General features: G+C 33.8%; 3 protein-coding genes across 4 annotated transcripts; 1 reads left to right on the plus strand and 2 right to left on the minus strand.

Moving 5' to 3' along the window:
• Nucleotides 1–6588: 6588 nt before the first annotated feature.
• LOC117903990 (snakin-2-like) lies at nt 6589–7425 on the minus strand. 2 transcript variants are annotated; one of them, XM_034816519.1, is made up of 4 exons: nt 7322–7425; nt 7187–7240; nt 7029–7071; nt 6589–6937 (listed from the first exon to the last, which is right to left on the minus strand). In XM_034816519.1, exons 1-4 carry the CDS (start codon nt 7376–7378, stop codon nt 6753–6755), a joined length of 339 nt encoding a protein of 112 aa, XP_034672410.1. In that variant the 5' UTR covers nt 7379–7425; the 3' UTR covers nt 6589–6752. The 2 variants fall into 2 exon arrangements, with proteins under 2 accessions (XP_034672410.1, XP_034672411.1); XM_034816520.1 differs by having other exon boundaries at nt 7190–7240; nt 7322–7424.
• Nucleotides 7426–9403: 1978 nt separating this feature from the next.
• Nucleotides 9404–16419, minus strand: LOC117904889 (alpha-mannosidase I MNS5). The gene is made up of 15 exons (XM_034817696.1): nt 16129–16419; nt 15223–15265; nt 15069–15134; nt 14928–14989; nt 14657–14756; nt 14262–14444; nt 13467–13515; nt 13199–13378; nt 12854–12974; nt 11866–11947; nt 11689–11774; nt 11427–11527; nt 10542–10683; nt 10284–10434; nt 9404–10010 (listed from the first exon to the last, which is right to left on the minus strand). The coding sequence occupies exons 1-15, from the start codon at nt 16251–16253 to the stop codon at nt 9780–9782; spliced, it is 1722 nt and encodes a 573-aa protein (XP_034673587.1). The 5' UTR covers nt 16254–16419; the 3' UTR covers nt 9404–9779.
• A 285-nt stretch (nt 16420–16704) lies between these two features.
• Nucleotides 16705–18339, plus strand: LOC117904338 (peroxidase 65-like). The gene has a single exon (XM_034816900.1). It carries the CDS (start codon nt 17138–17140, stop codon nt 18119–18121), a length of 984 nt encoding a protein of 327 aa, XP_034672791.1. The 5' UTR covers nt 16705–17137; the 3' UTR covers nt 18122–18339.
• Nucleotides 18340–18599: the final 260 nt, after the last annotated feature.

Here is an 18599-nt window from a genome sequence, read left to right on the forward strand (position 1 = left end):
GTGTTGAAGCTTTGAATTAGTGGAACCTCAAGCTTGGGATTGAAGCTAGAGGAGAGTGGACCTAGGTTGCGTCGAACCACTATAAATCTTGTATTTGCATTCTTTCTTCCCTACTTTCTTACTTTATATGCAATTATTTTTATATTATTTTATTATATATTTGCATATAATTGTCTATTGCATTCACATAATTTAAATTAACAAAAAGAGACGATCACCCTATTCACCCCTACCCTCTCCCTCTAAGGTGATTACCTTAGGTTGGATTAACCTAATTTTTCTAACAATTGGTATCGGAGTTAGGCCTCTTGTTTAAGACTTAATCGTCTAAGAAGTAATGGTTAATCCATCAAGCTCATCTCACATTGAAAGTTTTTCAACCACCCGGTCTCCATTATTTACAAGAACCGATTATTCATATTGGAAAGCAAAAATGTCTTGGTTTTTAAAATCTATTAATCTTGATCTATGCGATATCATTGAAAATAACCCCCACATTCCTTCAAAATTAGAATATTGAGTGATGGTTCCAAAACCTAAGCAAGAATGGAATGAGCTTGATAAAAAGAAAGTTCAATTAAATGCCAAAGTCATTTATATCTTACATTGTGCTATTGATGAAATGAATTTAATCATGTTTGGCAATGTAAGTTAGCTAAAGAAATTTAGAGACTATTAGAAATCACTCATGAGGGAACCAACCAAGTTAAAGAGTGTAAAGTCAACATCCTTATGCATGATTATGAATTATTTTCTATGAAAGATTTTGAATCTATTGTAGAGATGTTTTCTAGGTTCATGGTGATTGTGAATGAACTTGAAGCCTTGGAAAAGACCTACACCGAAGTAGAGAAAGTTATAAAGATCTTAAGGTCTCTACCAAATAAATGGGAAACAAAAGTGATGGTTATTTAATAAGTAAAGGATCTCACCAAACTCCCACTTGAAGAACTCATTGGGTCACTCATGACTCATGAGATAAAATTGAATAATCATCAAAAAGTTGAAGAAAATGAGAAAAGTATAGCATTTAAGACCTCAACAAATGATGATGAAGATGAAGAAAGTGAAAATGAAGACCTTGATCTCATCACCAAGAAATTTATGGAATCCATCAAGTTTGAGAAGATTAAGGAAAGAAAAAAATCTCATTCAAGAGAAGAATCTTCAAGTTCCAAAAAAGAATAAGAAAGTCATGATGGCAACATGGAGTGAAAGTGAAAGTGATGAAGACCCCATGGAAGAAGAATGCACAAATGAGGATGCCAACATATGCTTCATGGCTTTGGAGGAACATGAAGATGAGGTAAATTCCAATTCTAACTATAATGAGTTTCAAGATTCATTTTAAGAAGTATACTTTGGTCTTGAAAATCTTGGGTTCAAAAATGTCTCTCTTAAGAAAAAAATTTCTTGTCGTCAAAATGAATTTAATGAGCTCAATGAAAAATTTGAAAATATTGAAAAATGAATGGTTAACATTTTCTTTACAAAAATTCTCAAATGGTCAAAAGACTTTTTAATATAATTTTGGCAAGTCAAAAGTGCATTTTTGATCAAAAGGGGCTAGGCTACAAGCCTTTCAAAAATCAAAATTATTTTGTAAAGAAAGCCTCTAGTTTTTTACCTTCAACTATTTGTAATTTTTGTGGAAGAAGAGGTCACATTAGTGATAATTGTCCCTTAAGAAAATCTCCACATGGTCTTCAAAACTCTAAATTATTTTGGATTCCAAATGGAGGAAAGGCTAACCCTCTAGGACCCAAAAAGATATAGGTACCAAAGGTTACTTAATTTGTTTTGTAGGGATCAGTGCAAGAAAGAGGATATGCTTACCTTGGAAAGAATGCATTGATAATATTGATAATGGTATTCCTTCTAAAACTTAATTTGCAATATCATTTTATCATTTTGCTAACACTTGGTATAATTTTTGTTAATAATATAACATTTGGTATCACATTGATAAAATTGGTATAATTGTTAAACCAAGATTTGGATTAAAAAGAATTAATATATACCTAGGTAAAATTGAATGATCATATGTTTGTATGCTCTAATAGTATTATTCAATGCATGCATGTATGCTTGTATATTTTTAAATGCATATGTTCCCCCATATATCTTTCCAAATCATGCTTTAAATTGGGAATGTTTCAAGGTTGAGCAATCTTTTATTTGTAAAATGTTTTGAAATTAAAAAAAGGGAGATTTATTTCCATGATAAATTATATTATGCTTATTTTTTATTTTTATCTTTTGATATTATGTGATTCCCATTATATACTTTATTGAGACTTTTTGTTGATAACAAAAAAAGAGAAAAGTAATGGTAAGTTGCTAACTTGAGAAGAAATGTCAATATTGTTTTAGCAATCCTATCCATATTGATGCTATGTGTTTTATTGGTCATAATTACTTGTGTCATATTTAATAATAATATCTTGTCAATTGTTAAATTGTTCTTTATGTTATTTATGTTTGATTATATCATTTTGAGCACTCTTAATATACTCCTTGAAGTTTCTAAATTTGAATATTTTTTAAATTCAAAGAAGCATATATTGAGGGGGAGCTTTTTAGCAACCTTGGTTTTGTCATCATTAAAAAAGGGGAGAGTGTGAAATAAAAGTTTGGTTAATCTTGATTTTGATGATAATAAAACAAGGTTTTCAACTAATGATTATATTTCAAGTGTGATTAGGCAATAAGATTTCCAAAGTGACAATCATAAAGACAAAATCAAGTCAAAGGGAAATCAATAAGATAATAAGACATCAAAGAGAAATGTTTTTCAAAACCTAAACTTCATAGGATCTTTTTTTAAGGTTGTTGGTGCACTATGTTTTTCATGCATTACATTATTAATTTATGCACCAAAATCATCCAAAAGTAATTTTGTTTTAAATTCTTTAAAATTGGATGATTTCATGTTTTCAACTAAAACATTCTGTCAAATATTTTTCAAACTTATTTAAAAGGTTTTAAATTGAAAATGATGGTTGTTGAGCCAAAAACGACTCAACCGGTTGAACCGGATAATGAACTAGTTGACCTATTCAGCTTAATTGGTTTAATAGTGCAAAAACTCTCTCTTTTCCAGAACGCTTGTTCAAATGGTTAAAGTTGAACCTCAACCGGTTGAGGTCTGGTCAAGGAGCTGTTAAGGTCCAACGGTCACTTGTTAAGCATTAAAAACTAATGGTTAATCAACCGATTGACCCCCAACTCGACCAGTTGAACCCCTAACGGATGGTTTGGTCGTTTTCCTCTAAAAAGGCTTCAATCTTCATTGTTTCAAGAGTTTAACCTTCCTAAACATTTCTTGAATATATTTAAGTCTTAAGATGGTGTTTTTGAGTGCACAATTGTTCTAAAACTTGCATATCATTAGCACACAATTCAATTATAGTTTTCTTGTATCATTCGAGTCTAAAGTTTTGTACCAAGATTTTGTGAAATTATTTGTAAATCTTTGAGAGGAAAAATCTAAGTATGAGGTATCACTTAGGGATTCTCAGGTGCGAGGTATCACTTGAGGGGTTGTTCAAGAGTGAGACATCTCTTAAGAATTATAAAGGGTGTTTGGAGCCAAAAGTCCATAAGGCTTTATTGAAACCATAATCCAATTGTATTACTTGAAAACTTATGTTGAAGTCTTGAATTAGTGAAACCTCAAGCTTGGGATTGAAGTTAGAAAAGAGTGGATGTAAGTCGAGTTGTGCCAATCCACTATAAAATCTTGTATTTGCATTCTCTCTTCCATACTCTTTTACTTTATAAGCAATTGTTTTTATATTGTTTTATTATATATTTGCATATAAATGTTTATTGCATTCACATAATTTAATTTTGTAAAAAAAAAGACAATCACCTTATTCACCCTCTCTTTAGAGTGATTATCTTAAGTTGGATTAGCCTAATTTTTTAAACATGATAAAAACTATTCAGAAGTTTATGCATTTTAAAATTATTTAATTTTTATATCAATTAATAAAAATAAGTAAAATGAATTTAAAGTAGCAAATAAAAATAATTTATTAATTTTTAATCTATTTTTTATTTTCCTTCATTTTACTTTTCCCTTGTATTTTCTTTCCTTTGTATTTTCCTTTAAATTTTTTGAGAACCAAATATAACCTAAATAATTTAAAATGTATACATTTTTACATGATTTTAATTACATTTGTTTTTCTATGTATTGAAACCAAATTTTTTTCTTTTCTTTAGTAATTTTCGGGAATCAAACATAACCTTAGAAAAATGACGAGTATGACTCGGAAAAAAAAAAAAATTAACATCCTGGAAAGAAGTCAAATAAAAAAAGTGAGATATATTTTCATAATTTTAAAAATAAAATAAAGTAAAATAAATTATAAATTATAAATTATAAAATAATAAATTTAAACTTTAATTATAAAATATTGTAGGCATGTTTATTTATAGATCAGATCAGCACATGGCCGAGCCTTTGAAGGGAATAAAATAGAGAAAGGCAAGCCCAAAACCTAAGGCTAAGGGCCTGGGTTGCACAGGCTCTTTGGAAAGAGCCCAATTTACATTCTTCCCTCTCCAACGGACTTTTGGGCCAAGGCTAACCATTTTTATATCTACAGCCCAATTGAGAGGATTGTTTCTAGTCCTATATTTTGGTAGCCTACAATAAATTTCTCCCAATTTATTTGTTTTAATTGATTTTAAAAAATTTAAAACTTCTCAATAAAATTAATTTTAAATCTTTTATCAATTTTTTGAAAGGAGAAGAATCATTAGAATTCAAAAAGAAAAAGGAAAAAAATTCATATAAAATTTCTTATTAAATATTTTTATTTGAAAGTCCTTAAAAAAATGCCTTTAAAAAATTTATTTAACAATTTTTCATGCTATTTTTAAAATTAATGAAACTTATATTTATAATTTTTATCAAATTATTTTTCTTATAAAAATCAATTTTCTTAAAATTTAAAATCACTGAAGTCATACCTTAATTTAAGCATTATATACAAAAAAAAAATGAATAAAATTTAAATTATTAAAATAATAATAATATAAGTAATATTGCTTACCATCATATCACTTGATAAGGCCTCTTTGGGTCTAAAGCGAACAATAGCTACATAGTTGGGAGTGGGTCATCATAAATGATATCAGAGTCGATCCTCGACTTCGGTGTGGGGTTTGTTTTGCCCTATAAGGGTGTTTGTCTGTTTAGCCCCATAATCTTGTGAGACACAATGAGGATATTGTGTCTACATGGGGGATGTTTGTGACATCTTACATCGGATAGAGGGAAAAGTTTCTGACATTATATAAGTATGGACCCCTCTTAACCCTATAGACATGTTTTAAAATCGTGAGAACTCATTTGAGTTCAAAACAAACAATATTTATACAATTGGGAGAGGGTCCTCAAGGGACCTCAACACGATATATGGGAGGGAATTATTTAAAAACTCACCTGATTTTTTTGCAGTTGAGGGGGTCCCCAACCAAAAGATTCATCTTGTAGCTGGGCCAACCAAAGGGCCAAGCTTGATCCTTGTAATATATTCCACATCAAACATATATACTCTAAAACTTATCATATATAAATATAATATTAAAATAATATTTTAATAAACAAATTAATTATAATTATTTTATAATTAAATAAAAATATCTCATTTAATTGATTATTAAAAATAAAATGGTTATAATAATTTTTTTATTGTATTTTTAATATCATTAGTATATTAATTAAATACTAAAAATTATACATGAATTATAATTTTAATATTAAATATATTTTTAGATTAAACAAAATATAACCAAATATTATAATATTATTATCAAATAATATTTAATATAATTTAATAATAAATATATATTTATGAAATTCATATATTTTTTTATCAACGATATAATATTATTATAAAATGAATAAATTATATTATACATATATTAATTTTTTTTATTTTTATAAATTTTCATCAATTAAAATATTCACTTTTTTTTTTTATAAATTTTCATCAATTAAAATATTCACTTATACATCTATATATTCATAAAAGTAAAATTAAAACATCGATATATCCATAATTATAAATATTTTTATCCTCATTTTTACCTACACTCATGAAAATTAAATTATTTTTAAAAAGTTTATATTTTGTGATTATTTTTTGCAATGGAAGCACTTTTTCCCATTTATTTTTTCCCATATGTGACAGCAAAAACACCCAAAGCTGACTGAAAAGTTAGGGAATATGCTCCTTAATAATAACAACCCTCATTTGCTTAGCTTTTTGGGGTTGTTTACCACATGGGTCTATGGCCTTAGATTTTCTTCTCTTCAAAACTTTAGCAATCTTTTTTTTTTTTTAATATTTCTTCTGACTCAACCAACCCCATAAAATAATACCTCCACAAACTTAGAAGCTTTAACCACTACACTGCTACACTGCGGTGCAATAAATAACTACAACGCCCCTGCCTTTCTTTAATGAATGCAGCATTATGATATCCAAAATATAATTTCGATTTTTTCTTTTTTTCTTTTTGTGAAATTAAAGCCATGTAATTTGTTATAGAGATTCCTTAATAAAAAGATGCTCCAAGAAACATAGGTAAATATATACACTGAAGCTCAAACATATATACCATGAAAAACACTGGTGAAAACACAGGAGAAAGCATTAAGACAGAGTCGAAGGAAGACAAAAGAAGAAAGGCGACCCAGTTGGAGGAGACATAGGGAGGGGGGAAGGGGGGGTTTAAGGGCACTTGGTCTTGTTGCCATGGGTGGTCATGTCAGTGTAGCATTTGCCGCAGAGTTCCCTGTTGCCGGAGGTGCCTGGTGGCACGCATTTGCACCTCACACAGCACGTCCCGCAAGCCCTTACGCACACGTTCGGCCTTGAGTGTAGGCTGCACCGGTCCTTGCACAACCCTCCGCAATCTATGAACAACAAACCAAACCAAATCAAGTCAAATATACAGCTAAGCGACGTCGGTTCGGTGAAAACAAAAAGGAAAGAAGGAATCCCCACCTATGTCTTGCATCAGCCTTCTGTTTCCACCTCTCACGACCACCTGAAAACCACATACACACCTCACCCGTCACGATACACAACCAAAAACACCAAAAATGTTTTCCAAAAACAAATAAAAAAAAAAAAAAAAAAGAAAGTGCATGGATTTCATGTACTGCCTGGCTGACAAATGGCATCTCCTCTTCTTCGATGTTGAAGTCAGATGAAACCTGCATGAAAATGCATAAAACCCAAATGGTTAGAGAAAACAAAACACTTATATACATATAAAAAAGAGAACCCATGCGCACCTGGGCGAGGAAGACCAGGAGAGCCACGAACACAAGAAGAAGACGAAGCGTAGCCATGGCTGATGGAAGCGAAGCTGGAGTATGACGGTGATGGGGGTGGTGCGGCCAGTGCTCTTTATAGATGAGTTATTTCTTGCTATAATTACCAAACAGGCCACGTTTTTAAGTTCTTATTACTTCGCCTCGAACTTTGAATACGAGTTCGTAAAGATTTTTTATTTTTTTATTTTTGAGTGAGAGACAGTTTCTCTGAGTTACGAAGAAAGATTCCATCATCAGAAATTGAAATTTGATTTTTGAATCATTTTTAGTACAATTTTCTTCATCATTAACGTTCTGTTCATCAACTTTTTCATTTTCTGTTTCTCTATTAAAAAAAAAAACTAAAAAACACATTTTACAATATTTTTTCATTATTTTCACTTATTTTTAAAAAATAATTATATAAATATATATAATAATTAAAAGTAAAAGTATAGACATAAAAATTAATTTTAAAACATTAAAAATAGATCTAAAATATTTAAAGTTTTTAAATAAATATTTATTTTATAAAATATTATAAAATATTTTTTTAAAATTATTTTTGATAATCATTTTAAAAAACAGTTACGCACAGGACTTGAATCACCTTGGAGTAATCATACTGTTCATTATTTACATCCGACACTTTTTTTGTTATTCTAATTTAAAATAGTTTTTTATTTTAAAAAATAAAAGAAAATATGATATTTTAAATTATTTTTATTAATTTTTTAAACATATTTAAAAAAAATTCTATAAATACAAATAATAATTAAAAATAAAATATTAGATATATAAAAATTATTTTTAAAATATGTTCAAAAGCATAAAAAAAGTTAATAATATTTTAATTTTATAGATTATTAAATATCAATTTTTAAAAACTATTTTTTTTTTATAAATAATCATTTTTAAGAAGAATAAAAATGTTTCCTAATTTGTATAACTTATTATTAAAAATAATTTTTAAACCCTATTTTAACTTATTTTTATAAAAAATATATATATATATATTTATGACAGATTTGTTATTAATAAAAATATTTTTATTAGAATCACTTTCAAGTGGCTTTATAAATATGATTTGTGTGTGGGTGTGCGTTTTTTTTTTTTTTTGAATGGATGGTGTGGTTTTGAGGCAGTGCAAAGTACGTTATTATAAAATTATGAAATGTTGGTAGTTGACGGTGGGGAGTGGAAGTAGAAAAAACAGGGTTGGGAAAAACAAGAGGAGGTGGGTCCTGAGACCTGGGGATTTGGTAATTGAAGACAGCTGTGCAGTAAGTAATGAATGTGGGCCGTATTGGTGCAGAGGAAGTGGTTATACACGTGTCAAAATATTAGTGCCCGTGTATGGGTGGGGGTGAGCTGGAAACGGGGCCCGGTGGGAGGTGGGAAAAATATCAGTGATGGGTGATCACTGATCAGTGATCAACGCGAGAGAGGACAATGGGACAAAAGAGAGGTGTGGGACCCAGGATGCCGCAGATCCGTACAAGGACAATCACTTTTTGGACATAGTTATCTTTTTTTGATGATGATGATTTTGATTGTAGGAAGGAGACGATGGTGACTTTGGTCAGAGCTCCAGCTGGCTCTGCCATTTCCACACCATCCACCCTCCACCCTCCACCGTCCCTTCTTCCAAACACGTTAAGGGCATGTTTGTTGACTATTTTTAAAAAAATGTTTTTTTTTTAAATAATTATATAAATATAAAAAATATTAAAAATAAAACCTTACATATAAAAATTATTTTAAAAAATATTTCAATTTTCAGCCAACAAAGGTGACGTCAAGAACTTATAGCATAAATTATAATGTTATCAAAACCTACTCACTGGGCCATTATGTAAATAGACAAGGTCTTGTCATGGCAAGTGGGAGGTTTAGACAAGGAAAGGGATAATGGGTGGTTGTGGTGGGTGCAGGAGATGAAGGCTCTCACTTCTGTAGTTCTGTTCAATGATATAAGCCAAAAAAAAGGAATGTGCTAAAATGGCAAGGAAAGCAGAGGAATGGAGGTGAGCCCAACACACTTTTCTTGAAGTGGGGGGATTGACTAGAACTCAATGGTAGGATTTGATTATGCGACCCTTATCATGAATTTGCATGAAGATCATAAGATCACATTCTGTTCAAAATAGCCTCAGTCTGAATTTGAAACAAAAAAATAAAAAATAAAAAATAAAAATATGAGAGGTTACAACCACAATCATCAGACAGAACATACATATTTGGTTTTCTTTGAAGGATTTTGTGTAAGGGATTATTCCTATCAGTTTCTCCTTTGCTATACCATTTGGTGTGTTAGATTACATACCTGCCAGAATAATTATCCCTGCTGGAGAGCTTCCCTTGTACCACCAGATTCTAGGTTTCAGATTCACATTTATTTCTTTGTTGCAGAAAGAATGTGGTCATAGCAGGGGGATCATATGAACAGCCATAGCCCGCAGTAGCCAGCCATGCTGCATGATCTTCGCCTACAAGTGGTTGCATCAACCCCACATTCATCTTCAGTCAGACACCTGTGGTCGCTTTGAGCATCAGGAATGTGGCAAGCACTCTCGACTTGTTGACTGCTACGTCCAGAGTTCAAGGTTGTTGCAGGACACACTTGCAAAGACATTGCACTCGATCGTCTTGCTGCTTGCTTTTCACTCTGCATAAATGAGAACTTTCATTTTTCTTGTGCTTCAATTCATGACACACAGAACCATACCCAGGAAAAAAAAAAACTGAGAAATTCATGCAGACGTTGAAAAGTCGAGGAAAATCTTAATTATTAAGGGCAGCTTAGGAAAAAAATGAAGAGAAAAAATGAAATTGACAGAATATAAGAGAAGTTGTAAGAATTCTTAACAGGCTGGATTTGATAATGATGGTTTGTTTAAACATGGAATTTTTGTACATGAAGAGAAGGAAGAAGGAATACCTTGATAGAAGTCCCATTGGTGGGAATGTAATTTTCTGGAAGTCTGTCATGCCAAGCACTAATGACTGGAAGAGGGTGACCCTCAGTTGTGAAAACATAATTCCGATCAACCAAAAATGAATCGTCAAAGAGAAGATATAGATACTTGCACCTACAGAAAACAGAAAGTAATACAGTTTCAGACATAAAGAACACAAGCATACACCTGAAACATGTTTCTTCATATTTTAGCATGGGGAAAAAGTACAGTAGTCTTACGTTTCAGCAAGGAAGAAACTGTGTTGATGGTCTTCCAGTTGCATAGTCGTTACATCTTTAATGCTTGCAAACCCCCCTTCAACTTTCGCATATAAATTAAGAGAATCTACCATTGATTTTCCCACTTCTATGTACCATGGGTCTGATAACAAGGCAAAGATGGTCAGCAGACAAAGATCCAAAGGATTTTTTTTTTCCCCCAAATAAAGGAAAAATTTGAAAAAAAATACACAAATTAAAGATGTCAAAATATGAATAGGCTTGCATCCAGAAACCCAAATGTCAGGATGGCAACAAAGAAGACAACTTGAATCAGTTCTCAATATTGGAATTTTTCCATTCACCTGGTTATGTGTAGTATTAATTTTTCTTTTGACATAATAAGTTGTGGACTGGATCTCTTTTCACCTATAAGAACAGATCAAATGGTGGAAAGGGGAAATTTCTTTCCTTCCAAACACCAGATGGGATGTTCTGCTTATGCAGCAACTGAACTACATATAGTAGTATCATCCCTCAGTTCACTTTTATCATATATCAACAATTACTAATCAATTTTTCAGAGGAAAACTTTGCTACAACTTAAAAAAAAATTCAGTGAAAATGCAACTTGAGATGGAAAGATAGAATCCATGAAGAGGTGTGCCTTGCAATTGAGGTAGTAGGACCTTGTGACTTTGTCAATTGATGGTTATAATATCCACCAGACTACTTCAATGTAATACCAGGTGCACACATCATAAGGTTAAATGACTTCATAATTTTTGGTTCCAGTTGATAGTAACTTTTTTAGCACAACTTCATGCAAGTATTGAAAAAAGAAAAAAAAAATACCACCATGATGAAACTAAAATAAAAAGTAAATTGCGAGAAAAATTACTGAACCTTTGGTCGCCTGATATAAATAAAATGTGGATTCTGCCAATTCCGGGCGCAAAGGATAATATTTCTCAGTGGGATGCAACATTTGATGGTCCAGCAAATACCTAAATAATTGTAAGAACTTCCTATCAGGGCTTTTTTCCCCTGAAAAAAAGGTGCAGTTATAGAAGAAAACAACCATGAAAACTACAGCAAACCAAGCTAGGATTGACTAAAGGAAATCAGAGGACAAGAGCTCATAATGAAAACCACAAAAATATGATACCTTTCAGGTAGCACTCCAAACTTCTCCCACACATAAACAAATTCACGATGTGATGAATTAGCAGCTGCAATATCCCCTATAAGAACCTAATGACCAAAACTAAAAGATTAAATTGCATAATCTTCTCCAGGTTTCAAATTATTATTCAGAGATATACCAAGGACTCTATTTACTTGCCTGTACACCTGGCCAGAATGCTTGGAGGCTGGTAAGTTGCCAATATGTTGCTTTTCCTGTTCTCATATCAGCTTCATGGTACCTGAAGTGCAATAATGTCTTAAATTATCCTTACTTATCAAAAAAGAAAAAGATGTCTTAAATTATCCACAACTTCTTGCAGTCCAACCAAGAGATTGCAATCTTCAAGTAAGCCTCATTTTTGCTCTCCTCTTTTATTTTTAATTTTTGAACTGTTAAAAGTTCCTGATAGAAGTGCTGTATTAAATCTAGAGATTTACAGGTCATCGTGTCTCCTTTTCTTTGAGGTGAAAATATCATATTGATTTTATTTAAAAGGATGATGTGTTATAAGCCATGCTTGAGAGGTCTGAACTTTGAAATATGCAGAAAAACCAAATTTAATATTGCAGAGCCAGATTTCTAGTCTCTAAATTGGCTAAGACTAAACACTCGCAACCTAGTTCTCTAATTATGAGAAAAACCTTAGAAAAAATCCAGATAAAGTAACATGAAAATTGGCTATTTTAGTTTTTTTTTTATTAGTTTAGGAGCATTGAAATTCAGTGAAATTTGGATGCATAATTAAAATTAAAAAAAAAAAAATAATAGTGTTACTGATGTTGGTTATTGGGATATTCACACAAAATAGGATTTAAGTGAAAAGAAATGGCCAGTGGATTTGTTATGAGTTGGTTGCAGGTGGATAAAGGGTCCTGATTACAAGTCACTACCAGAAAATACAGATTCAGTGGAGAGTGAAGCAACATCTACCTTTAATTTAATTTTGATATCAAAATTAGGCAGTATAAAACAAGAAGAAAATAAGGTAACAACCCTTATACACCCAAAAAAAGAAAAGAGTTTAAAAATGAAAGAAAGCAGAACCAGACAATGATGCATCAAGAATAAACATTATAAAGCTTTTTTTATATGTGAAAGTAGAGAACATTTCAGTAAACTAGAAGATAAATGCTCACTGCAGTACCATGGACCATGTCTGAAATATTTCTGCACAGCAAGATAGGCCGACTGAAACATTCTCCATAACTCCTCCTTCCCAAAAAGAATGTGAGCTTTGATAAGATACTCATAGAAAGAATCAACACCTAAAACAAGCCACACAGAATCCAGAATCACAAGCAGAAACAGAAGGGCTTACAAACCATAAATGTAGAAGAAAAAGAATTCAGACTAAACAATCAGTTTGTGAGTAGCATGGGTCAAGTCGTATAAAATCTATTTATTCTATTTATAATTCTATCTAATATAATTAAACGAAGCAACACAGAACCTAGGGCCATAAGGAGATCAAAACCCAGAGAGAACATACCAGCACCTATCCCGGATGAATACTCTATCCATTCTCCAGTTGCCACATCCAATGTTGTTCCCAGTAGATTCAGAGAGCTTCGCATGCTCCATAATTTACGAAGAGCACGCAAAGCTGCAGATTCATATCGGGGATCACCAGTTAATTGTGATAAAGCTCCCATTTCAAGAATCAATGAACCTGGGCACATAAATGGAAAATTAGCCAGTTTCAGGATAGCACATTCTTTAATGGCTTCATCTGAAAGTGAAAAGGATAAGCTCCTCACCACACCCTGATGTACTTGTTTCAGTTGTCTCATTCTCCATCACTCCGTACTGTCCACATAATTTTGCATTGATGCAGAGTCATAAATCCCTCTTACAAACAAAACAAGTGAACATACTCATACTTTCTGAAAATTGGAAGGATGAAATTTGATTGAAAAAAATTACGAAGATAAGAAATCCCAAGCATGTCTTGAGTACAATACATGCTTTAGAACTTCTACAGTGACATTTGCATCCTCGGAGCATGTTGGGATTCGATTAGCTTCACCCAAGTTAAAAGATGAACTATTCTCAATGGTGAGAACAAACATGTAAAAAACCTATCCTATTGTAGTTTTTGGGCATAAGAAGCAGTATACAAGCGTATCTGATTATTTACTCATGATGTTTACTATTTTTTGCACAACTTTATGCTCATCAAGTAAAAACCACATGTTTTTTTCTCTTTTCTTTTTGATAACCGTGGATATCTGGGCCAGCTTACGTGCACCTCGACTAATCCCACGGGGTCCTAAAGTTAACAACTGGGTAAGCCTCCAGTGGCCCTGAGGGGACTCGAACTGGTGACCATTGGGGAGCAAACCAAGGCCGGACCAACTGAGCTACCATTGGGGAGTAAAAACCACATGTTTAATGCAACATACTTCACAAAGCTAGCTATATGTTTAATATTTCTCAGATAAATCTGATATTGTTTTATGAGGGTATATGACATGCCTTGAATATATCATAAATAGTAAATTAATTTGGCATCAATATACTAATCTTCAACTTAAGTGTTTTTCAGGCAGTACCTTTAAGTTAATCCATGCATAAGGCAATCCAGTGGGTGTATCAAATGCAGGTAAAAAGCGCCGCCCTAAATCTTCAGCCAGAATAAGTAGCTCATTCTTGTAAGTTCCTTGCACTAACCTGTTTCTAGAATCAGTTGCAAGAATATGAGCAGAAACAAGTCCTCCAAGAACTCTTATGTTGCACTACACAATAGCGATCAAGTGGAAAGGAGAAGCATTAATATATTTCAGATGTGAACTGATTAACATTCTCACAATAAATAACACTCTCAGAAAGATACTAATAAGTAAAAACTGCAGCCACCAGACCTATCAAAATTTAAGAAAACTGAAGCTCTGCAGCCAAAAAAACTGAATTAACTATCTGATTTGCATGAAGCTGTTGAATTAGATACCTCAAAAAGATTTGTCCTCACATCAACATCAAATGATAGGTTTTCAGAAAGCCAACGAACTGCTCTTTCAAATTCTGTGTTGTTACCCAAGATAACAAGGCTAATAGAGGGAGAGAGAAATTGTGTATCAGAACCGCACCCACAGAAATAAAACAGCATCATTAGGGAAACATAAAATAAATTTTACAACTAGTAGCAGCTAAAAAGGAATAGTCCATGGAAATGACATTTACAACTTATTTATAAATCTCTCTGACATAACATAATATACCTGGACAATGATTCTATGAGTGTAAGGGCCGACCCATTATAGTGCTCTGATAAGTGTTCAAGCTGAAATGAGCCGATAGATAGTTACATCAGCCATCCATAAGTGATCATTCTTTATGTTCTCAAATAAGAAAGAATTTACATTTAGATTCCCAAGCTCACTAAGGGAGTCGGTGAAAGTTTTGGAAAGAGGCTTTAGCTCATCATGCTGCAAAAAAGCAAAACAAAATTATGCATGTTCTGCCAGAAAAGATCCTACATGAACCAATAACAGAAAAGTGAGCATATGAACTGACTGGAAATGCGTGAGCCATGTAGTTATCATATGCATGGTAAAACCTGAAAAGGGACAGAGAGGCATTAATTTTCAAAATTAATCTTCTCTCTTTATTAGCAAATAGATAGAAGATCCAAACAATATAGGAAATCGTCAAAAAAAAGAAAGACCTGTTCAGACTACATTTTTTTTCCCTCTAGCCTCAGCCAGTTCATATGCCATTCCCAGATTGAAATGCATTAGTCTGTGCCTCAACTGCAGACTCTGATAGGAATCTTGATTTCAATTAAAACCCTTTCCCTCATTTTGGTTTTCAAGGAAAAAAGTGTAAAAGAAACTTACACAAAAAATTTGATTCCTACATTGCCCGCCCTTTAATCTGTTACTTTAAACTCAAAAGCTGAACTCAAATAAACCAGCTAGATAGCTGACTGCTTAATGCTCAGCAGAGAGGGAGTTGTTTGTGTTTCAGGCCCCAAATATTAGGAAAAGGTTAGATACGATTTAGAACTTATGTTCTTTGACTACATTTTCTCAGCAACCAAACGGGCATCAGGACACTCCATCAATTGTAAACAAAATAAACAAAACATTGAAACTCAGACAACAAATAGAGATTAATCATCTGACTTCGCATCAAACTTCAATCAGACACCACTAAACAGAAGTGCATGATGATCCAATACTAGTCTCATTAAAATTGAGCAACTATTCCACAAAATTCCCAACGAAAGGATTAACTCAATCAACAATTTCAAGACACCCAGAACAGCAGATAACCAAAAATTAGCAATTCGCGAATCCCAGCCCGGGAAACCAACTGGGTCATGACGATTCCTCACAATCTCCACAGAAAATCAAGCGGGCCATGGGATTTTCACAGATTAAGCAAGGAAATCAAGTGGGTGGGTGACGATATACTCACATTTTGCGAACTTTTTCTCTCATATACCGCTTCTTGGCGTCGATTTCGGACATGGAAGAGTGGACGAACGTGGAAGATACGAGGAGAAACATGAGAACCCCTGTCCCAAAATTCGGAGAAAACATGTTCCTTCGATTTCAGAGAGAGGGAAGTGAAGATTTGACTAAACCCTCTACTGTTGTATATCTCTGGATAGTGGACAGATTCGCATCAGATTGAAGGGAGATCTGATGAAACAAAGATGCTTGCCCTTATCACAACCTGCGGACTGACTTAATAAATTTTTTGGAAATTACTAGTTTGCACCATTTGCCATATATATATATATATTTTCAATTTGATAGCACATTTTAAAATTTTTAAAAAAAGAAAAAAAAAAAAAGATATCCATTTATTCAATGAAAGGGGATGTCATGCCCGATTTTAAAATGAATTTTGATTGTTAAAAATTGATGTATTTTTTGGGGTTTGTACCGATGATCATGGTCACTTCTTTTTGGACCTTTGATTATATTTTGACTTTTATATGGATCTTTAAATTATGTGACAGAAATTTTGTTGAAAGTCCAAGACATATTGAGTATGACCGAAGAATGATGAATATAGAAATGAGTCCGTTGGGTTGACAAGCTGTAGAAGATGCAGTGGGAGAAAGGCCAAGCGAGTTTGCAGGGACCGGTGGTTGGCCGGCGGTGGAGCGCAATCCGCGCTCGAAACCACCACCCTCCTACAAAACACCCCAAAAATAATACATAACCCACATCGATGATTCTGAATTGCCACTCAAAAAGGGCATCTCTTTCCTCTCGATTTAGACAGCCTCTCGCATCAATCAAACACCTCTCTTCCGCCCCTCTACCTTCTTTGCCATTTTCCTGAAACCCAAAACACCCTGCTTCCTCTTCCTTTCTCCTTCCCCCCCGCCATTTCTTTCTGAGGAAGCAGGTCTGTCTCTCTTGCAAGCCCTTCTTCCTCTTTTTGAGATTGCAGTCTGTCTCCAACTCCAACCATGGAGTTTTCTTTTCTTGTTCTTCTTCTCTTTCTCTCTGGTATTTCTTCCTCAGAGTCCAAGCTCAATGTCAACTACTACCAGAAGTCCTGTCCAAACTTTGAACGCATCATGCAGGATGCGATTACCAGCAAGCAAATCAACAGCCCCACCACCGCCGCCGGCACTCTCCGCCTCTTCTTCCACGACTGCATGGTCGATGGCTGCGACGCCTCGGTTCTCATCAGCTCCAACGCCTTCAACACCGCCGAGCGCGACGCCGACATCAACCTCTCCCTCCCGGGCGATGCCTTCGACCTCATCGTCCGCGCCAAGACCTCCCTCGAGCTCACCTGCCCCGGCATTGTCTCCTGCGCTGATATCTTAGCTCTCGCCACCCGTGACCTTGTCACCATGGTCGGCGGGCCCTATTACGATGTCCAACTGGGTCGGAAAGATGGGCTGGTGTCTCAAGCCTCGCGGGTAGAAGGAAACCTCCCACGAGCAAACATGACTATGGATCAAATGATAGCAATTTTCGCTGCCAAAGGCTTCAGTATACAAGAGATGGTGGCATTATCAGGAGGACACACAATTGGGTTCTCTCACTGCAAGGAATTCAGCAACAGAATCTTCAATTACAGCTCCACTTCCGACATCGACCCAGCTTTCCATCCCAAATTCGCACAAGCTCTAAGAAACGTCTGCGCAAATTACCAGAGGGATACAGCCATGTCAGCATTCAACGACGTGATGACACCCAACAAATTTGACAACATGTACTACCAGAACTTGCCCAGAGGACTGGGGCTTCTGAGTTCCGACAATGTGCTAGTCACCGACCCCAGAACGAAGCCATTCGTGGAACTTTACGCCACCAACCAGAAGGCGTTTTTCAATGACTTCGCTCATGCAATGGAGAAGCTGAGCGTGCGTGGGATCAAGACCGGGCGAAAGGGAGAAGTGCGGCGCAGGTGTGATGCCTTCAACCATATTAAGACTTGATTTGAGATTTGTCGTGGGTTTTCCTTCTTCTATGTGGTCTGAAAAGAATGAGAGAATGTCTTCTTTTTTTTTTCTTTTTTTCTTTTTTTCTTTTTTTCTTTTCTAGACTTGTGTTACTCCTGTGGCGATGTGTTTGTGATATGTTTAATTGATACTTTTTTTATACAAAGAAGATGATGATTATTTGGTAAATGGAAAAAGTAGATGTTTGTATTCAAGTGTATATATATATATATATATATATATATATATATATATATATATATATATATGTGTGTGTGTGTGTGTGTGTGTGTGTGTGTGTGATTTCACACATTAGAATAAGGTGATTCTGAGCAATGATTCAAGGCAAGATGAAGATGTTGTCAGATGTTGTCTGGTTGCCAAACTTCTTTGGTTGGAGAAAGTGAATAGAATCCTTCCAGTTTATGCTGTAATTATGTGCTTATACAACATGGTCTTGATTTTTATAGACACA

Source organism: Vitis riparia, chromosome 17 (genome assembly GCF_004353265.1).
Source record: "Vitis riparia cultivar Riparia Gloire de Montpellier isolate 1030 chromosome 17, EGFV_Vit.rip_1.0, whole genome shotgun sequence".
Taxonomy (NCBI): Eukaryota; Viridiplantae; Streptophyta; class Magnoliopsida; order Vitales; family Vitaceae; genus Vitis; species Vitis riparia.